The 18,940-nt window shown below is 52.6% G+C and overlaps 4 protein-coding genes across 4 annotated transcripts; 1 reads left to right on the forward strand and 3 right to left on the reverse strand.

Moving 5' to 3' along the window:
• Positions 1-288: 288 nt before the first annotated feature.
• Positions 289-2,385, reverse strand: KRP23_2660 (putative vacuolar membrane protein; the record flags this gene model as incomplete). Its single annotated transcript, XM_067887423.1, has 1 exon — positions 289-2,385. The coding sequence occupies one exon, from the start codon at positions 2,383-2,385 to the stop codon at positions 289-291; it is 2,097 nt and encodes a 698-aa protein (XP_067750011.1).
• Positions 2,386-14,590: 12,205 nt separating this feature from the next.
• On the reverse strand, positions 14,591-15,019 carry KRP23_2661 (uncharacterized protein; the record flags this gene model as incomplete). The annotated part of the gene is made up of 1 exon (XM_067887426.1): positions 14,591-15,019. One exon carries the CDS (start codon positions 15,017-15,019, stop codon positions 14,591-14,593), a length of 429 nt encoding a protein of 142 aa, XP_067750012.1.
• Positions 15,020-15,343: 324 nt separating this feature from the next.
• Positions 15,344-16,858, forward strand: KRP23_2662 (putative ATP-dependent RNA helicase DDX47; the record flags this gene model as incomplete). The annotated part of the gene is made up of 1 exon (XM_067887427.1): positions 15,344-16,858. One exon carries the CDS (start codon positions 15,344-15,346, stop codon positions 16,856-16,858), a length of 1,515 nt encoding a protein of 504 aa, XP_067750013.1.
• Positions 16,859-16,979: 121 nt separating this feature from the next.
• Positions 16,980-18,908, reverse strand: KRP23_2663 (Protein FIZZY-RELATED 2; the record flags this gene model as incomplete). Its single annotated transcript, XM_067887428.1, has 4 exons — positions 16,980-17,700; positions 17,770-17,852; positions 17,926-18,697; positions 18,772-18,908. 4 exons carry the CDS (start codon positions 18,906-18,908, stop codon positions 16,980-16,982), a joined length of 1,713 nt encoding a protein of 570 aa, XP_067750014.1.
• Positions 18,909-18,940: the final 32 nt, after the last annotated feature.

Here is an 18,940-nt window from a genome sequence, read left to right on the forward strand (position 1 = left end):
GTTGTGCGCAGCAGACAGCAAAAAGCAGAATGAAGTGCAGCTTGCGAACTAACAGGATACATGATCTCAAAACACCGGCTAAGTAATCTCGTACATCGATTAAACGGTTAGCACTTGGAGAGGCTGTCCGTCTACGACAGGCTGCTTTAACCCCCCCCCCCCGCCTCCGACGACAGCACGAACGCCGGTTTAAAAGGCTGATAATACTCACGTTTTGAAGTTATATGTTATTCTACTCTATTCACTTTCCAGCGAAACTATTAGCACTAATGCTGTCAGTAACTTAGTTTACTCAGGTTGGCCTTGCACCTCTAGGCTAATGGCCTCCTCACGGTGACTGCTGACACGTGCCGCCGCAGTCTCGGCACCGGTAACACCACCCAACAGTTGGTCCTCGCAAAACTTCAGGGCCGAGTCCGCGCTTGAGTAGAAGCTCTCCTGACCCGTGATCTCGTTCTTCACCAACACGTCGCGGATGTCGGGAAGCGCGCCGGCGTACAGGACGGTGATATTGTGGTTGCTGCAGTATTTCTGCAGGATCAAGAACGCACTACGCGCAGCCGTGGCGTCCATCGCCGTGACACCCGTGAAGTCCATGACGACGTACTCGGTCGGCACTGCGTCCGGGTCGGTCACTGACGTTCCGTCCAAACACTCGATCAAGGGCTTGCGGTTTTCTTCGGGCGTGAGAGGCATGTCCGCGTCGCCGAGGTAGTTTGCGCCGACCTCATCGTCACTGCCCGGTAGTTTCTTGTGGACGTACACGGCCTTCTGTACCCCGTCGAGGATCTGCACCGACGAGCCGAAGAAGAGGAAACCACTCAGCTCGAAGAACGCGATGGCGTCGCGCTTGTGCTCCAGTACTCTACGCTCCTCGAGCGTGCGTGCTGCATCCGACGTCCTTGGCTGCCGGTTCACCACGGGCAAACGCACGTAGCCCAGCAGGAAGTTGAGAATTGCAATGCCCACGCCGATGAGCATACCCACGTCGAGCGACACGAGGTTCACGGCCACGAACGTCATCCACAGCACCGCGTACTCGCGCAGCGACAACTTCTTGTACGTGAGCACGAGCCACTCGATCATGAGGTCGATGGCGATGAAGATGAGCGTGGCGGCGAAGAAGAAGCGCGGCACGTAGCTCATGACGGACACGGGCGCCAGCACGATGGCGAACTCGGAGATGATGACGCACACGCCCACGATGCGCGAGTTGGTCTTGGAGCGGTACGTGAAGATGGTCTGCGAGAAGATGTAGGAGCCCGTGTATCCTCCCAGCAGACCGCTCACGATGTTGGACCAGCCGACGGTCTTGAGCTCGTGGTTGAAGTCGAGCTTGCTGCCCATGTCGAGCTCAATGGCGGCGATGTCCAGGCAGGACGAGAAGGCCACGATGAACACCATACCGACCCACGTCCCGAACTGTTTGGGCAGCTGACCCCAGTGCACCTGGGAGAAGTCGAACAGGTTGAGCAGCTCCGACACAGTGGCAGGGTCCTTGGCAGGGTCGATCCAGCCTCCGTCGCGCGCGTCGTCCATGGAGATGCCTCCCACCAGCATGATGAAGAAGAACACCACGGGCATGACCAGGATGGCGGCCGACAGGATGAACGAGTTGTCGTAGCGCTGGGACACAACGAGCAGGAACGCGCCGCCCAGAATACCCGGCACGCACAGCAGGACGTCGTGCGCGCTGTCGAAGACGCTGATCATGGACTCGACGTTGTTGACGACCAGGCCCGTGCACAGCGCAAGACCGGCGTAGAAGCAGAAGATGCCGATAAAGGCCAGATAGCCACCGATCACGGGCATCGGCAGGTAGGATGCGAGAGCAGCCAGCTTCAGGCGTCCCATGACCACGAGGCAGACACCCAACGACGCAGTGGCGATTCCGATCGTGACGATGGCAGTGGTCACCTTGGCCTCCACCGGCACGTCTTCGCCCAGGGAGTTGCAGATGGACGTGGCCATGGTGCTGAGGAAGATGAGGCCGGCGTCCTGCACTTGTCCGATGGAGAACGGCAGCGAGCTCATGAGCGTGAACATGACTTGGTGCACGACGCTGGAGAAAATGACAAGCTTGGAGAGGGCCGGCATGAAGTCTTCGAAGTCGCGGTGGCTGAAGAGGATGACGGCGTAGCCGTACATGGTGGGGATGGTCAGGATGGAGTTGATGATACCGTACATGATCGCGTTGGTGAAGTGGGCCACTTGCTGGGGGTTGTCTTTGCTGGCGCCTGGTGCCATTTTCCCGTTGGCACTGGGCAGCAGTGTGTGTGACGGAGACTCGATGTTGGTTTTCCGGGTCTTCTCGCGCGTAATTGAAACCATGGATAGCTGGGATAGTCGAGAGAGATGACTGTTTCCATGACTGAGGGTGTCCATGGTCGATCGAGTCGGGCGAGCAGGACGAAGGACACTGCAAATGTGATCCTTAGGTTGTGCGCAGCAGACAGCAAAAAGCAGAATGAAGTGCAGCTTGCGAGCCAACCAAGGTTGATCTCAAAATGGCTAGGTAATCTCGTTCATCGATTAGCCTGCAGATGTACGATCTTAAATTATGGTACGATAAAGTCCATAATCAGCAATGCTGGCTCTTCACGCGCTACACTGTACCGTATTATACAGACAATGCTAAGATTTGTCTTAGTAGATCGTGAAGGTGATGGCTTCACGATCCTGCTGCATCTCTTTACAGGAAGCAGTCCGCGCCAGAGTGGCGGCCTCTCTCCATGTCGAACATGATGTCCTGCGTTTCAAATCTCTCCTTGTATCTTGCTCCGTCTCGCACTCCAATTTCGTGTTTCTCGCGTTCTCAATTATTAGTCCTCGACTGACAAACACGCCTTTGGCTGTACGAACGGGATACACTACGTGTAGTCACTTTGAGACTCAAATATACGCACAACACATGCACTCAAACTTTGAGTGCACATATAGCTCGAAGTCATGTACACATGCTGTGCACATATTTTGTCTAGATACCGTCCTTGCCGGGGGACTTGCAAGCCTGCACGATATTCATGACGTATTCGAGATGTACTGTACAGTACATATATACATGCACTGCTACATGTACAGTCGATTTTCGACTGTATTGCAGCTCTTGTGTAAGATGTCGCGCGTGGCAATATTTGTGGATGAAGATTTCGCTTCGATTACTCCGATGCTCGCACGAAAAGCAAAGCGCAACCCAGCCGTTTTGCCGCAACTCGAAGATCAAGTCAAATCGTCTGCCTCGTCACTGGTGGCACCGTACACCTGAACAACAGCAGCGTAATACGTGTACAGTTCATAACGCAGCGCTGTTTACGCGGTACGTTTCCTCACCTATGCTTCGGCGAGGCGCCCAGCAACACCTGCATTTACGTCTCCAATAAGGCCGAATCTGACAATGGAATAGCTAGCACTTCTCCTTGAAAATATGTATGCTTCCTGGAGTGAGTATTGGATAGTCGATCCCGATGTTCGATCCATGTGCTTTTGCCTAACTTTTCCCGGACAGACCTGTACTCCTGGAGCATCTCCAGTGGACATCCTCGCGGGATACAAAGCCAAACTCTGGCCCAGCTGCATTGCACCGGAACTGGCACTAACAGAGTGGAGTTGAGGCATCGCTGTCCATACCCGTACACCCTCCAGCGCTACGGTATGATATGTAGCTCTAAGCTTAGTACCTGGTATGGCTTCATCTGTCAGGCACTTCGGTGTCTCCGGTACATGTGATGCCATGCCCGAACAATCGTAAGTTTTGCCAATACGTGTACACTGTACGTTCACACGCGTGGAGCTATTCAAGCCGGATCAAGCGGCTGCCCAGTGTACGTTGCTTCAATGAAGAGCTTCCGAGGAGTTGTTGAATCATTTGAACCTGGGTCTTGCCTGCTCCAAAAATGCGACGAAGCAGAGAGACGGTCTCGCTGCTTCGTCGCATTTGGCCTCTTAGAGACCTCTTGTTTGCAGTCGTGGCGATTTGCTTACGATTGTGTACAGAAATTCGGAGCTGTTCGCATGGAAGTGGATACAGGTTCCGCCCACGGATTATTACGTATATTACATGAAGTGCAATGATTTTGTCGTTTTCACTTACTAGCAGCCGTTAGATCGGGTTACAATAATTCGAGGTCTACGAAAGGACAAATCGATCTATTTAGGGCAGCTACTAGTATAGTAGTATTCCGGGCTAGGACATGCCATATTCCGAGCGTCGTGATCGATTTCCCGGAGATCGAAATCGATCTACTCCCTTTTGCATATAAATCGATAATTAATTCTACGTCGCCCTCATTTTTACACCTGATTTAAAAGTAAAATCAAGTTTTTATTTTACATGGTCAATAAGTGGCACCCCTGGATGAATAGGGGGTTTCTAAGAACGCAGTATTGAGGATAATTTTTGGCTAAAGGTTAGTTTCGTTTTTTGCCAAATTCGAAGTCACCAGTCCAACATTGAGAACGCCTGGCGGGACCCAATGGTGCTGTGATGGCACAATACGACTTAGGTAGCACTTTTAAGTCTGGTAAACATACCAATGCCACTGACCAGCACAAAATGGTGTAGAGTCTTTGAAATCCCCGACGTTTTCTGCGAGTTACGCAGACGAGTAGTGCTTAGGTATGGTCAGTGCACGTGTCTCAACCCCCATATTTGCGGTTGCAAGACAACACCTCCTACACTTGTCATCGCTCATGCCCAAGCGCATACCATGAAGAGAGAGGGCTCTTGCTGCGGATGCAATGGAAGCGGACGTGCATCTTGCAACTCACCAACGGTTGCCCGAACTGCCGACTGTCTGAGGGGGTACTCCATTGATCCGGTGGATCTTGACCTTGTAGCTCACCTTGTGTACCCGATGGCTTGGGCAGGTATCGCTCTTCCGGTGCTCACGTGACGGAAATTAGTGGCGATCAGGGCAGAACTGGGGCATGGGGGACATCTAGGGATGAGGGTTGTTGACTGCTCCGCGGATATGCTTCACGTAGTAGTCTGTTCGGGTGTCGATCGTGTGTGATCGATCACGGAGTGTGTCCTTTGCGGGGTCCTTTTCGATGCTTGCCGCCTTCTATGGCGGGGTCTTGTTGAGTTGGAGGGAGAAGGGAACGCACCTGGCCAAGCTATCCAGGGGCTTCCATGTTCACGCTTAAGCCACTTAGGATGATTGTCCGGGCCAATATACTTCCTTCCCCGGAATTTGGAAGACCATTTGCGTGCTACAAGGGAAATCTCTTTCTGTTTATCCATTAAGAACTACGTGCCTATCCCCCATCCCGCTTGCGTCTTCCATGATTGCTGACGCCCCTGGATCTCCGATGTACCGGTCCTTGCGGTACATGTCGGTGTGATCGGTTGATTTGTACCCATGTCGATATGATAGGTCGATCTGAACTCATGTACCCACCATGGGGTACTGCGATCTGATTGCCGAGATGAGAATAATGGTTCTCACATTCACCTGCCAGCTGCCTGACCGTTGATGGTGCTGATCCCATGTCCCAATCCATCTATCTGCGCCCATCACCCAATCATCTGTCGGAAACGATCAATCCATCTCCAAAACTTCTGATCACTTCTCCACAGTTGCAGTCGTCGCTCGTGTCAGATACCTTGACGAAGTCATTTGATTGCGATAACTCACCACCCCATGCCCCACTTTCGGGCGAGATCTGATATCCAAAATCTGGGATCCGCCTCTGTTTCACTATCGGGCTAGACCATGATCCAAGACAGTATTACTGTGGGCCAGATCCTAATCCAGTCAACTTAGCTCGCACGACACTCTCCATCGCTTGTTACTTGATCTGGATGCATCGCTGTCTCCACTATCAATGCGCCACCACTTCTAAACCAATAAAAATTATTTACGCTCGTAATCCCACAACTTGGATCACACTTCAGTTTCACCGTGATCTGGACACTACAGCGCAAGACCGCCTGGATCCACGTCGTTCGCTACTGATCTGGAGCTCACATCACAATATCCTGCTTATCATGTCGCTTTGACCTCGCCATGAAACTTAGCGGCACTCAAGTTGCAGCAATCGGGAGTGGAGTAAACGTCACACGCAACGTTTTCGGTTATATCCATACAGCAGCCTTCGACACACTTGCACTTATTGAAGTCACTAATATCCGGAAACATTAATTCGGCAGGAATCACGCACACCGTTATGAAGGATACCTCATTCGGCCAGCGCACTTTCGAAACCACACGCCTTTAATTCACAACGATTTCGACAAACTCAGGTTGAATTGAATGCAAAGGTTGTAGACGCCATTTGACGGGAACCGCTAATCCCATTTGACAGACTGTTATGTCTCACTAGACAGTACCCAACAGTTGGTACATTACAAGCGGTTGCTATAGACAAATTAGTTCACCATAGCGGTTCGCAATGTCCAGACACAGCGTATTCCTCAAGCGGCTAATTCCTCTCTGTCACATACCCGTCGTGTCTTCCCCCAAGCCCAATTTGTGCCAAGAACAAGCCTTCTAGATCACTAGTCATTGTTTGCAGGGACATGTTGTCGTGCAGCTCATGGATTTCGTATTCGGATAACCTTCTCGAGTTAAACCCCGTCATGAGATTCTTAGTTATCGCCGGTGAATGGAGTTAGCCTCAGAGTAGACAATTTGGTGTTTATTAATCTATTGACGTGGTCCGCCACTGGATCAAATCACCGCCAGATGTTGATATCGAATCAATAGAAGGAACTCGTTTTTGATTGCCCCAATGAATAGTGGAGAACAGTCTGTGGAATTTGGAGGGGAAAAATGGGACTTCCATACAAGCAGCTTAGAAAACGAACTGTACGTGCCGGTGACCTCATATCGTATAACTTGTCTGGTGTTGGAGTGGTGAGGAAGGGAGGCGTTCTAGTACAAAACGCGCGTATTATACCTATTGATAAACACGTTTTTTTCTTTCCCGTTGAAGCTTGACAACGATGAACTGCTAGATCGTACGTGGAAAATTCGTCTAGAAGGTAACACAGCACTGCAATGGCGAACGATTAGTTCTTTTGATTTTGTTCAAGGCAGAATAGAATCGATCACACGGTGCCAGCAATTTGCTACTGCTGTATGTGCGGTTGTGGTGTTGTAATTCACAGAAAATGTCGTTAGTGCCGCCTCCACGCAACAACACAACAATTCGCCGAGTCAGGTCGGCGTTGTTCGGCTTGCGCAGAGTTCCTTGGTTCCCTTTGCGTTCGGCCCAGCCGGGTTCAGTTGAGTCTCCACTTTTGCTGAGTACATGTCCAAACAGCTCCAGAAGCTCGCCTGGGCGGGGCAGCTTCAGTTCCTCAAACCCTGTGACCTCCACCAAAGGATAGACGTCGACACGCGAGCGCTTTTACAGGTCACCGAGCGCAGAGTACACTCCGCTGGAAGATTGTGGTATCCCTGGTTGTGCAGACCCACCGACTCGTCGATTCGACGAGGTTTGTCTTCGCTGGTAGCGAGAAGTGCCCACGCCGGGCCGGCTTTGATTTCTTGGCGATACCAGTCGATTCCCCTGCAAGCTATACCTCTCAGAGAACGACGGCAGACATAATCCAGCCTACGCAGGGACTTACCGGAAAAGCGTATGTTGTTCTTGGACTTAGAAGGTTCTGCTCTGTTTTGTTATCTCTGTGTCCCTTTGGCTTCCCCCCTTTGGCCTCATATCGATCTTATACAAATACCTATTGAAATATAGTCGTTATAGATCTCCCTGCGACTCTTCGCTGTATCTGATTTATCCTTTCCCACTTGGAATAACTCGCAAATGGCATACGCTCGCTGAGTTCTGCCGCTCGCTGAATCTTGGCGCTCGCCAAGTCCGACTGCGGGCTAAGTCATCGCTTAAGTGCGCACTCCGGTTAGGTGCGATTTACCCAGCTGGACCAGACAGGGTGGTCCACCCAAAATATGAGTTTCCCTATACCGATACCACAACTGCCCCGGGCGTGATACGAGCCAGACTGGTGAGTATCTCGATATCGCTGTTGAGCCCAGACGCCGTGCATGGAGTTCAGGAGTGAACTCTAGCATCGTGGGGGCCGTCTGTTCGGAAAGGCTACCGAACAGACGATCCCGGGGATGGGTTTTGACGCACCGCGCGAGACATATTAAATAGAGTATATTGGTTATTATACTATAAGTCAAGTGTCGAGTGTAGTCTACGGTACTGCGATCATATGATTGGTAAAGGAGCCAACAGGAGACTGGCTCCTGCCTCCTCTTTGATCGAGGCAAATATCTGTGCGATGAGGAATGGAAGCATGTCAGGAAGCGAGGACGGTTGTCCTCACTTCCACTTTTACTTCGGACTGAGCACGTCTGTAAGGTAGCAATAGGATAGCGGTATAACTCTCCATAAAGTCAATTGAGAAAGCAAAAGAGGTATATTCACTTTAACATTTCAAGTGTGGGTACAAGTGATCATGGCCAACAGCTCGACAAGCGGCTCGTTTGACAGGCTCGTCTTCCCAAAGGACACCAACCAGTTTGGTGTGTGGAAGGATCTGATCGTCGGCCACCTCCGACAGAAAAGTGCAGCGATGCGCCGCGAGGCCATCGTCAAGGGCCTAGCCGAGCCAGCTTTTGGGTTCGAGGATTTGCTGCGAACCAACTGCGAGATCCCTCGTCCGATAGACGACGGCGATGAAGAGGCGCAGAGAGCGTACAGATTTCAGCAAGTGACACTTGGCGACCAAGATGCGTACATTCGGCCCTGCTGAGTCAGACTCTGCCCCGTTCGTACCTGGAGTCGCTGCGCTCGTCGTTCAACAACGATACGCTGTATGTCGCATGGCAGCGACTGGATACAGTGTACGGGGATTCGAACGCCCAAGGAATGGCCAAGTTACTTGCAAGATTCGATGCCGCCCTGGCTATGGACTTCAAGTCTGTGGGCGAGCTCATCTTGTGCGTCAAGGAGGCGCGTAGTCGGATCAACCGTCAGTCGCGGGACGCACTGAATGGCGTCACCATGATCCCAAATCAGTACGCGGCGATGAAAGTTCTGTCGCTGTTCCCAAGCCAATACTGGGGAAATCATGTGGAGTACAACAGCGGGACGTTTCACCTGGACAGGGTGGAGTCGTTGTTGCGCAACGTGTTCATGGAGAAGAGCCGCAGCCAAATCGAGGCGATGCAGTCTACGGCTATGCCCGCAAATCATGCGAGGGCTAGCCAGCATCTGGGCAAGCGCAAGGCGCGGAACACCGACCGCAGGAATGAAGATTGCTTCTACTGTGATGGCAAGTACAACAAGGACGGTCTCTTCCACATGAAGCGCGACTGTCCGTAGATGTTGGAAGACCGCAGCCTTGGTTTGATGCGCGCAAACATCTACGTGAAGAGTACGCGTGTGGCTGTCCCGTCCAGGACCGTGGGAGTTGCCCATGCCAGAGGAACGAAAAAGGGCGCAAAGAAGTAGGCCAGGACGGTACGTGCGGAGATTCCCGTGGACGTGGCGCTACTGCAGCCAATCAGCAAGCCCAAGCGCGTCGCGGCTGCTCAAGCCAAGCAGGCAGAGCCAGGGCCAAGCCGCAGCGACACGCTGACGCCGGAACAAGCCAAGGCGGACGAGGATGCGCTGATGCTGTCCCCTCCCCCAACCCCTGGATCGCCGGTGGTGTCGGATACGCCGCTGAGTGACGACGACGACGTCGACGAGTTTGCGACGGGCCACCTTTCGGCCCTTGCTGGAAAAATGACGGAAGCTTCCAGCAGCATCGCGAAAGCCTCTGCGAACATCGAAAAGACGGTAAGCGTTTTGTACCCTGAGCTGATGGAAAGAGATATGGTTGACGTGGCGTGTTCTGATTGGGTGTTAGACTCAGGGTGCGGCTACGGTTTAACCGCTGACGCGTCGCTGTTTGTGCGCAAACAGCCCAGCCAAGAGTTTAGGTTTACGTTCGGAGAAGGCAGTAAACTAAGCAATACACACGTTGGCTCTGTTCTACTCTATTTTTGGGTCCTGGTGGTATTAAACTGTTCCGTTTTGATAACATGGCACTAGTACCGAAAGCCAAAGCTAATATTTTGAGTGAGTATTGGCTAAAGAAGAGGGGTTATCAAATTGTGGAGAGTACTAGAGGTGGGTACAAATTTGTCCTCTGGAAACACGAGCTGGCTTTTGTGGCTATTGCAGCCAATGGAGCCTACTATATACAGGCTCGTACACTGAGAGACAGGCAGATTTACTGCTCTGCTGTAAAAGCAAGGCCTATCATGCCCCTTAGGATGGCAGGGCACACTCAGGTCAAAGCAGCCTTCATGGAGTGGCATGTAAAATTAGGACACCTCAACAGGGATAAGTTAATTGAGGTGATGAGTGGTAATCTGATACCAGGTCTACCTAGCTTTAGTAGGGTGGCACTCACGAAGATACCATTCTTCTGCCACACATGCACAGAAATGAAAATGCGCAGGATGAGCTACAGGAATATGGTTGGCACTAGAGACAACCAGCCCATTAGTACTATTCATATGGATACTAATGGACCCATGAAGACGCTGGGAGTGTACGGTGCAGTAGGCTCTATCAGATACTTTCTCAGTATCATTGATGATCAGACATCATGGCGTTGGACATATGTACTTCGAAAGAAAACGGAGGTACAGATAAAAGTCAAAGAGCTACTGACGCGACTAGAAAGAGAGGGAAAGTTTACAATAAGGCGCATCAGATCAGATGGCGGCACGGAATTTGTAAATTCAGCGCTAAAAACATTCTGCACAGGAAAAGGAATAGCGTTTCAGACCTCTAATCCATATAGTCCAGAAGAAAATGGAGCGGCAGAGAGAGACCATCAATCTAAGATGGGAAAAGTACGCTGTGCCCTCCGGGATGCAAACATGGCAGCCAAATGGTGGCCAGAGGCAAAACTGCACCACCATGAGTCGCCTAAAGAACAGGACACCGTATGGATTAGTAAAAGGGGCACACCCGGACAAAAAAAAGACACTCCAGGTATGGGGTTGCGTGTGCTTTGCCTACGTGCCTGCAGGTGTCCGAAAGGACAAGAAGCTGGCAGCGCGAGCAATCAAGTGCAGATTCCTCGGTATCTCTGAAGATACCAAAGGGTTTAGGCTGCTGGATATACACAACAACAAGTTCATGGTTGCTAGATCAGTAACGTTTGACACGGAAAACTGCTCAAACATAATTACACGGTTGCTTGGAAAAGAACCGGAGAAACTGACACCGGATGAGCTTATAGACGTTGACTCTCTGGAAAAAGCATCAACCAGCGAGGTAGTAGCACATGATGCATCGAGTGCAACACCAAATCCAGCAGAATTGCTTGAAGCAGTTGGAGTCAAACGCAAAGCAAAGGAGCTAACTGGAGCAGTGGGAGTCCAGGGCCGACCACGGAGAAAAAATGGGCTTCGTGAGGTGATACAAACCCGGCCACAGCGGACCCGGAAAAGTCCGACAAGATACTCGGACTATCAGTGTTTTCAGACACATATCGATAAAGAGATTGCGGTGGACAAAATAGGAAACAGTGTATCAGTCCCCAAAAGTCTGAAAGAAGCTCTTACGGGTGCTTACAGAAAACAGTGGCGACAAGCACTGGATTTAGAATATCAGTCGCTACTCGAAAACGGAACGTGGAAGCTAACTCGCTTACCACCTGGTCAAAAGGCACTACCGTGTCATTGGGCTCTTGCTGTAAAGTATAATGCGGACGGGACTATAGAACGGTTTAAAGCGCGATTAGTCGCACAAGGGAATCATCAAGAGTATGGTGCGAATTGTGATGATGTATACGCACCTGTGGCCCGTTTTGAGTCACTACGGCTCGTCTTAGCCATTGGAACCATATTGAATTGCCACATTCACCAAATGGATGTTAGCACGGCATTCCTTAATGGGACTATGGAAGGAGAACAGAAGGTATATATGCATCAACCTCCAGGCTACAAATTAGCGGATAATGAAAGACTGGTCTGTGAGCTCAAAAAGAGAATCTATGGGTTTAAACAAGCCCCTAAGATCTGGTATGAAGTCCTTCACAGATTTTTCACCGGCCTTGGTTTTGTCCGATGCAGCAAAGAGTATTGCATCTATGTTCAAAAAGTGGGAGAGCATTGGATAATCGTGGTTGTCTATGTTGATGATCTTACGATCATGTCCCGTGATATGGGACTAATCAATAAGCTAAAAAGGGATCTCTCGGCGAGATTCAAGATGAAAGATCTAAGAGACATCCATTATATCTTAAAGATGGAGGTCCGAAGAAACCGAAAGCAAAAGACTATGACAATCTCACAGCACAAGTACGTAGAGGAGCTACTGAGAAAGTTCAATATGGAAAAGAGTGCACCGGTTTCAACACCACAGATCAAAAGTGTCGAGCTAGAGCCAGAGATATTGAGGGTATGGAGGGTTACCGGTTTGGTATCGGTTGTTGACCGGTTTGGTATCGGTTGTTGACCGTGAACCGGTTAACCCGAACCGGTCCAATCCGAACCCACGCCGATTACGCCACCTGTGGGTACAAGATTGTAGGTACAAGATGGGCTTCGACGTGGCGCTCTCTCATTGGCTGAAGTAACTCAGTATCCAGTAAAGAATCAAGTAGTGTGTATCCAATAGGTCTAGAGTAGCGAGAAGGCTAGCGAGCGAAAGACCTCAATCAATCACTTTCGAATCTTTCGAATCTTCGTTCTACCCCTCAAGTGGTTTCCAGTCTCCGCTCCGGTCTCGCCCCGAGTGCTGCCCTCCCTCCACTCCGTCAAGCTTCGGTGTCCAAGATCCATACCTTCCATCAAGACAGAGATATCAGCTCAACAAATTGCAGCCCAGGAATTTGACTATCGAAGGCTTGTCGGGTCACTACAGTATCTGGTTAGAGGAACCAGACCAGATATTGCAAACGCAGTCAGAGAACTGAGCAAGGTTTTGTCTTGCTACAATGAAACGCACTGGAAGGCGGCTAGGCGTGTACTCAAATACTTGAAAGGGACGTCGACGTACGGTCTCCTTCTTGATGGGAAATCGAGAGCGGTGACGTATGAAGTGTACACAGACGCAAGCTTCGCGTGTCAACCCAGAGAACGTAAGTCGGTTACTGGGTATGTGATCACGATGGCCGGGACCAGTAAATCATGGTGTAGCAGCAAACAGGCATCAGTATCTCTTTCGACTGCTGAGGCAGAACTCATTGCACTAAGCGAAGGCGCAAAGGAAAGCGAGTGGTTATGGTACCTGCTGAGAGAAATGGGGTTTCCTCAGGAACAATCAGTACAAGTATGGTGTGATAGCAAGTCAGCCATCAGCACGGTAAAGAATGCAGGCAACCATAAAGCAACAAAACACATTCGAATAAGATACTTGTTTACAAGGATCTCGTAGAAGAGGGAAGGCTAGATATACACTACTGTCGAACGGATGATATGGCAGCAGATATTATAACAAAGGCTCTACCAACTAATCAGTTCACAAAGTTGAGAGAACTAATAGGGGTTAAAGACCTAAAGACATCAAACGAGACTTAGTGGGAGTGTTGAGCCCAGACGCCGTGCATGGAGTTCAGGAGTGAACTCTAGCATCGTGGGGGCCGTCTGTTCGGAAAGGCTACCGAACAGACGATCCCGGGGATGGGTTTTGACGCACCGCGCGAGACATATTAAATAGAGTATATTGGTTATTATACTATAAGTCAAGTGTCGAGTGTAGTCTACGGTACTGCGATCATATGATTGGTAAAGGAGCCAACAGGAGACTGGCTCCTGCCTCCTCTTTGATCGAGGCAAATATCTGTGCGATGAGGAATGGAAGCATGTCAGGAAGCGAGGACGGTTGTCCTCACTTCCACTTTTACTTCGGACTGAGCACGTCTGTAAGGTAGCAATAGGATAGCGGTATAACTCTCCATAAAGTCAATTGAGAAAGCAAAAGAGGTTTATTCACGTTAACAATCGCTCTGCTTCCCATTTCCCCAACGATCAGAACGTCGTTCGATCCCCCTCCATCGCCAACCAGCGGAGCGATGTGACCATGCTTGGTCCTGGGTTTAAGCCCGCACACGGATTTTAAACCACAGGCATTGACGAGTTCGGCTTGCCGAACTCGTCAGCGTTCATCCCCTCCCGCATGCAATTCCTCCATGTCACTGTGAGCTGGTCGTCGCCCACCACCGTTGAGTCGTCGGGCCGTTCGTGTGGTAAATTGTCGATCGCGCGAAGCCTTCTCCAGCTCAATTCGTTTCGCCCACCAGCCTCGAATGGTGCTAAACAAAACACCGTGTTGACGACCAAGAGCATGAAAGCCCTTCCCTTGAACGCCGGGCTCATATTCATCAAGAATTGAGAGCTTCTCTGTTATGGTGAAGCTGCGTCGTGAGCTGGGCATCATGCACTGGAAAGCTTCTGGTGAAGGTGTTGCTGGTAACGAGTGTTTTTGTTAATGAGCTTGTGAGTACATGCAACGTCGATGGCCACTGGTAGAGAAGAATGATTGGAGAGTAGGTGGTCAAGCCATTTGTTAGAGTCAACCTAGAAGCATTGGTTCAGACCTCGTTTAAAAGAACTCTTTCCTCGTTGGGCGTCCTTCTATTCCAATACGTGTTGTGATCGGGGTTTTATATCGATTATGAGCACATCGATTTTTTATTATTACGCCTAGGCACTCTGTGCGGGGTAAGACGGTAGGCCCTGTTGCAGGTTTTCATACGGAGTTCCGGTAGCGTGTTCCTTGCACCACTCAATAGTTGGTTCTCACAAAACTTCAGGGCCGAGTCCGCGCTTGAGTAGAAGCTCTCCTGACCCGTGATCTCGTTCTTCACCAACACGTCGCGGATGTCGGGAAGCGCGCCGGCGTACAGGACGGTGATATTGTGGTTGCTGCAGTATTTCTGCAGGATCAAGAACGCACTACGCGCAGCCGTGGCGTCCATCGCCGTGACACCCGTGAAGTCCATGACGACGTACTCGGTCGGCACTGCGTCCGGGTCGGTCACTGACGTTCCGTCCAAACACTCGATCAAGGGCTTGCGGTTTTCTTCGGGCGTGAGAGGCATGTCCGCGTCGCCGAGGTAGTTTGCGCCGACCTCATCGTCACTGCCCGGTAGTTTCTTGTGGACGTATACGGCCTTCTGTACCCCGTCGAGGATCTGCACCGACGAGCCGAAGAAGAGGAAACCACTCAGCTCGAAGAATGCGATAGTGTTACGCTACTGCTCCAGAAGCTCATCAAACGTGAACAGACACTAACATGTTCGATGTATGTTCAATTTTCAACATGATCGCCAATGCCATTATAACATACGTTTAATTGTGCAAAAAATGTACCACCAGTTTTTGCGCTGTTGTCACCACCAACCAGTTCACTTTCAAATTCGACGATGGCCAAGCCTGACGTAGAATCTCCTGCTCCGCAGGCCCCGGCCGACGCGACCAACGAGGCGGCCGATGGCTTCAGCGGCTCCAAGAGCTTCGCGGAGCTGGGCGTGGACTCGGCTATCTGCGAGGCGATCGCGGCCGTGGGCTGGACCGCGCCCAGCAAGATCCAGCAGCAGGCCATTCCGCACGGCCTGGCAGGACAGGACCTCATCGGCCTGGCCGAGACGGGCTCGGGCAAGACGGGCGCCTTCGTGATCCCGATCCTGCAGAGCCTGCTGCAGAACCCGCAGCGACTGTACGCGCTGGTGCTGGCCCCGACACGGGAATTGGCCTATCAGATTGGCGAGCAGTTCGAGGCGCTGGGCGCGTCCATTGGTCTGAAATGCGCGTGCGTTGTGGGCGGCATCGACATGATGCAGCAGCAGGTAGCGCTGGCCCGCAAGCCCCACGTGGTGATCGCCACGCCCGGCCGCCTCGTGGACCACCTGGAGAACACTAAGGGCTTCAGCCTGCGCACCATGAAGTTCCTCGTGCTGGACGAGGCCGACCGCATGCTGAGCATGGACTTTGAGGAAGAGATCAACCAGATCGTGCAGCTCATGCCGGCCGAGCGCAACACGTACCTCTTCAGCGCCACCATGACCTCCAAGGTGCGCAAGCTGCAGCGCGCGTCGCTCAAGGACCCGGCCAAGGTCGAGATCACGCACAAGTTCGCGACGCCCGAGACGCTCAAGCAGCACTACCTCTTCATCCCGGCCAAGTTCAAGGACTGCTACCTGGCCTACGTGCTCAACGAGGTGGCCGGCCAGTCGGTGCTCATCTTCGCCAGCACGTGCAACGGCACGCAGAAGGTGACGCTCATGCTGCGCAACCTGGGCTTCCAGGCCATCTGCCTGCACGGCCAGATGACGCAGCCTAACCGCCTCGGTGCGCTCAACAAGTTCAAGGCCAAGGCGCGGAACGTGCTGGTGTGCACGGACGTGGCCTCGCGCGGCCTGGACATCCCCAGCGTCGACGTGGTCATCAACTACGACATCCCCACGCACGGCAAGGACTACATCCACCGCGTGGGTCGCACGGCCCGAGCTGGCCGCGCCGGCGTGGCCATCTCGTTCGTCACCCAGTACGATGTGGAGCTGTACCAGCGCATCGAGCACCTGCTGGGCACAAAACTGGACGCGTACTCGTGCGAAGAGGAGACGGTGCTCGTCATGTCGGAGCGTGTGAACGAGGCGCAGCGCATTGCCACGATTGAGATGAAGGAGGCTGCGGCGAACGGCACAGGCACCAAGCGGGGCCGCTACTCGCGCGATGAAGAGGGAGACGAGGAGGAAGAAGGTGAGAAGCGATACAAGTCGGCTGCGCGCGTGCACAACGGAGGCCGTGGAGGAGGTCGTGGAGGTGGCCGTGGAGGTGGCCGTGGAGGTGGCCGCGGAGGTGGTCGTGGGGGTGGTCGTGGGGGTGGCCGCGGAGGTGGCCGCGGAGGACGCGGGGGGCGAGGAGGCAAGAGGAATTAGAGAACAAACATGCCACGAACCCAATCAAGAAAATGTTTAGATATTATCCTCATCTCGGCGGTGCAAACGCGCCGCCAGAGTTCAAGGTGTTGCTTTTCTGTTATGCTCATGATCCTGGCTTTCATCGGATCTCGCTTCCAACGCTCAACGGCAACATCAGGTCCGTTCCGAGGCGACTGCCGCGCTGAGCTTTCGTGCTCGGAAAGGCATTCCAAAAGCGAAGCGTTTCGTCTCCAGCGCCCGTCACGATCGTCTGTCCATCGGGTGACATGGCCAGATACAACACGCGGAAGGTGTGGCCGGTGAGCGTGGCCAGCTTGGTCATGGTCGGATACTTCCACACGATGATTTGGTTCAGCGAGTACCCGTGCGTGCTCACAACCTCGTTGGCGTTCTTCGACCACATGAGGTTGCACACCTGCGAGCCGGTGTCCACGAAGGGTAGCGCTGTCAGAGACTGCGTGTTCCAGAAGCGGATGCACCTGTCAGCTGTGCCACCACCGGAAGCCAAGAGTCCGTGCTGGTGCGGGGACCACGCAATTGCCTTCACCGCTGCTGAGTGCTCGTTGAAACGTGCCAGGGGCATCGTGGTGTCTCCGCGGAGGCCTGACGACATCGACTGCACGTTCCAAATGAGCAGTTTGTTGTCGTTGCCTCCTGAGGCGAGCTGCCGGCCGTCGAACGACCACTTCAGACCGCACACTTCTTGCTTGTGTCCTGCAAGTTTGTTCTGGAACGGCTCCTGGGTCCGCAGGTCGCGCATCAAAATGGTCCGATCCCGACTTCCCGATGCCAATGACTGTCCGTTCCACCCCAATGTCCCAACGCGAGCAAGGTGTCCACTGCTCAACCAACAAAGTTAGAATATGGGCGGGATTGCAACGTCAAAACGTAGGTCGCGGCATGCGTACGCCATGGTTCGGATCTTCTTGCCGGCGCTGACGTCCCAGATCTGCACTTCGCCGCTGTTCGTTCCCACGGACAAGTGCGTACCCTGCAGAAGCCAACGTGCAAAACAATCAGCATCGATGAACATTGGCTAGCTTTGCGAGACGAGATGGCCGTACCCGCTGACTCCAGCTGACGGAGGTGACAGAGTCGCTGGGTCCAAGGTCACAGAGCATTGTGACCTTACTGGTGCAGGCACTCCACAGGTAAACGCAGGAACTGAGCCCCACGGCTACGACATTTGTGGCAGACCAGTCCACGAGGTTCAGGTAGAAGTCATCTTGCAGCGACGGCGCATCCAGCACTTTGAAGGGTGTACGTGCAATACGTCGACGACCATTTTGTCCGTCGTGCAAGCCGGCCCCAAGGAATCGCTGCGTCGAGTCGGTGAGCCCCGAGTGCGGAACGAAGGTCTTCACGTCTCCGTACAACGACTGTCTGGGGGCTTTGAAGCGCAGAATGTTGCTGGATGAGCTGCCGCTCGGCCGAATGCACGCCGTGCTTCCGTTGTAGGTGCGCACGCAGGAAGAGGACCGTGGGTCGCACATGACACTCATGCTATCGTGACTAGACGCGCTCAAGGCAGCAGAGGATTGACCCCCACCAAAGTTCGCACGTGTTGGTGAGTGCATTCCCAGTAGCTCTCGCTTCAGCATCATCGAGTACGGGGAGGAGGTTCCTGTCTGTGGTCTCTGACTTTTCGGATTGCTATCCACGGTGCCGCTCGCAGGCGCTGACGCCGGCACGGTAACCCCTTGAGGTCGATCTGCGCCGTTGTCTCGGTTCTGGTTGTTGCACTGACGTGGCGAATCCGCCGTCAGCCCGAACCCAGTGTCTAACTTCGTGGTTAACCTCGACGGGATAAAGCGATCACTGTAGATGTTCTTGGATCTATCGAATGACAGGAACGAGAATTTAGTGATCAAGAAGAAACTCGGCCAGGAAGAACCACCAAAGAGATATACCGTTTGATAGTCCGATGAGGAAGCGCCTTGCTGTAGTGGAAGCTGTTCTCGTCCGAAAGCCCAGACAGCCGCGACTCGTACTGGTGGTGAAGAGGTTGGACGCTAGTACCCGGCAGAACAACCGAGTCCCGACCCATGGTGTTGACTTGGCCGCTACCACTTAGCCGCC

The sequence above is a fragment of the Phytophthora ramorum genome (genome assembly GCF_020800215.1).
Source record: "Phytophthora ramorum isolate Pr-102 chromosome Unknown Phyram_PR-102_s0002, whole genome shotgun sequence".
Classification (NCBI taxonomy): domain Eukaryota; phylum Oomycota; class Peronosporomycetes; order Peronosporales; family Peronosporaceae; genus Phytophthora; species Phytophthora ramorum.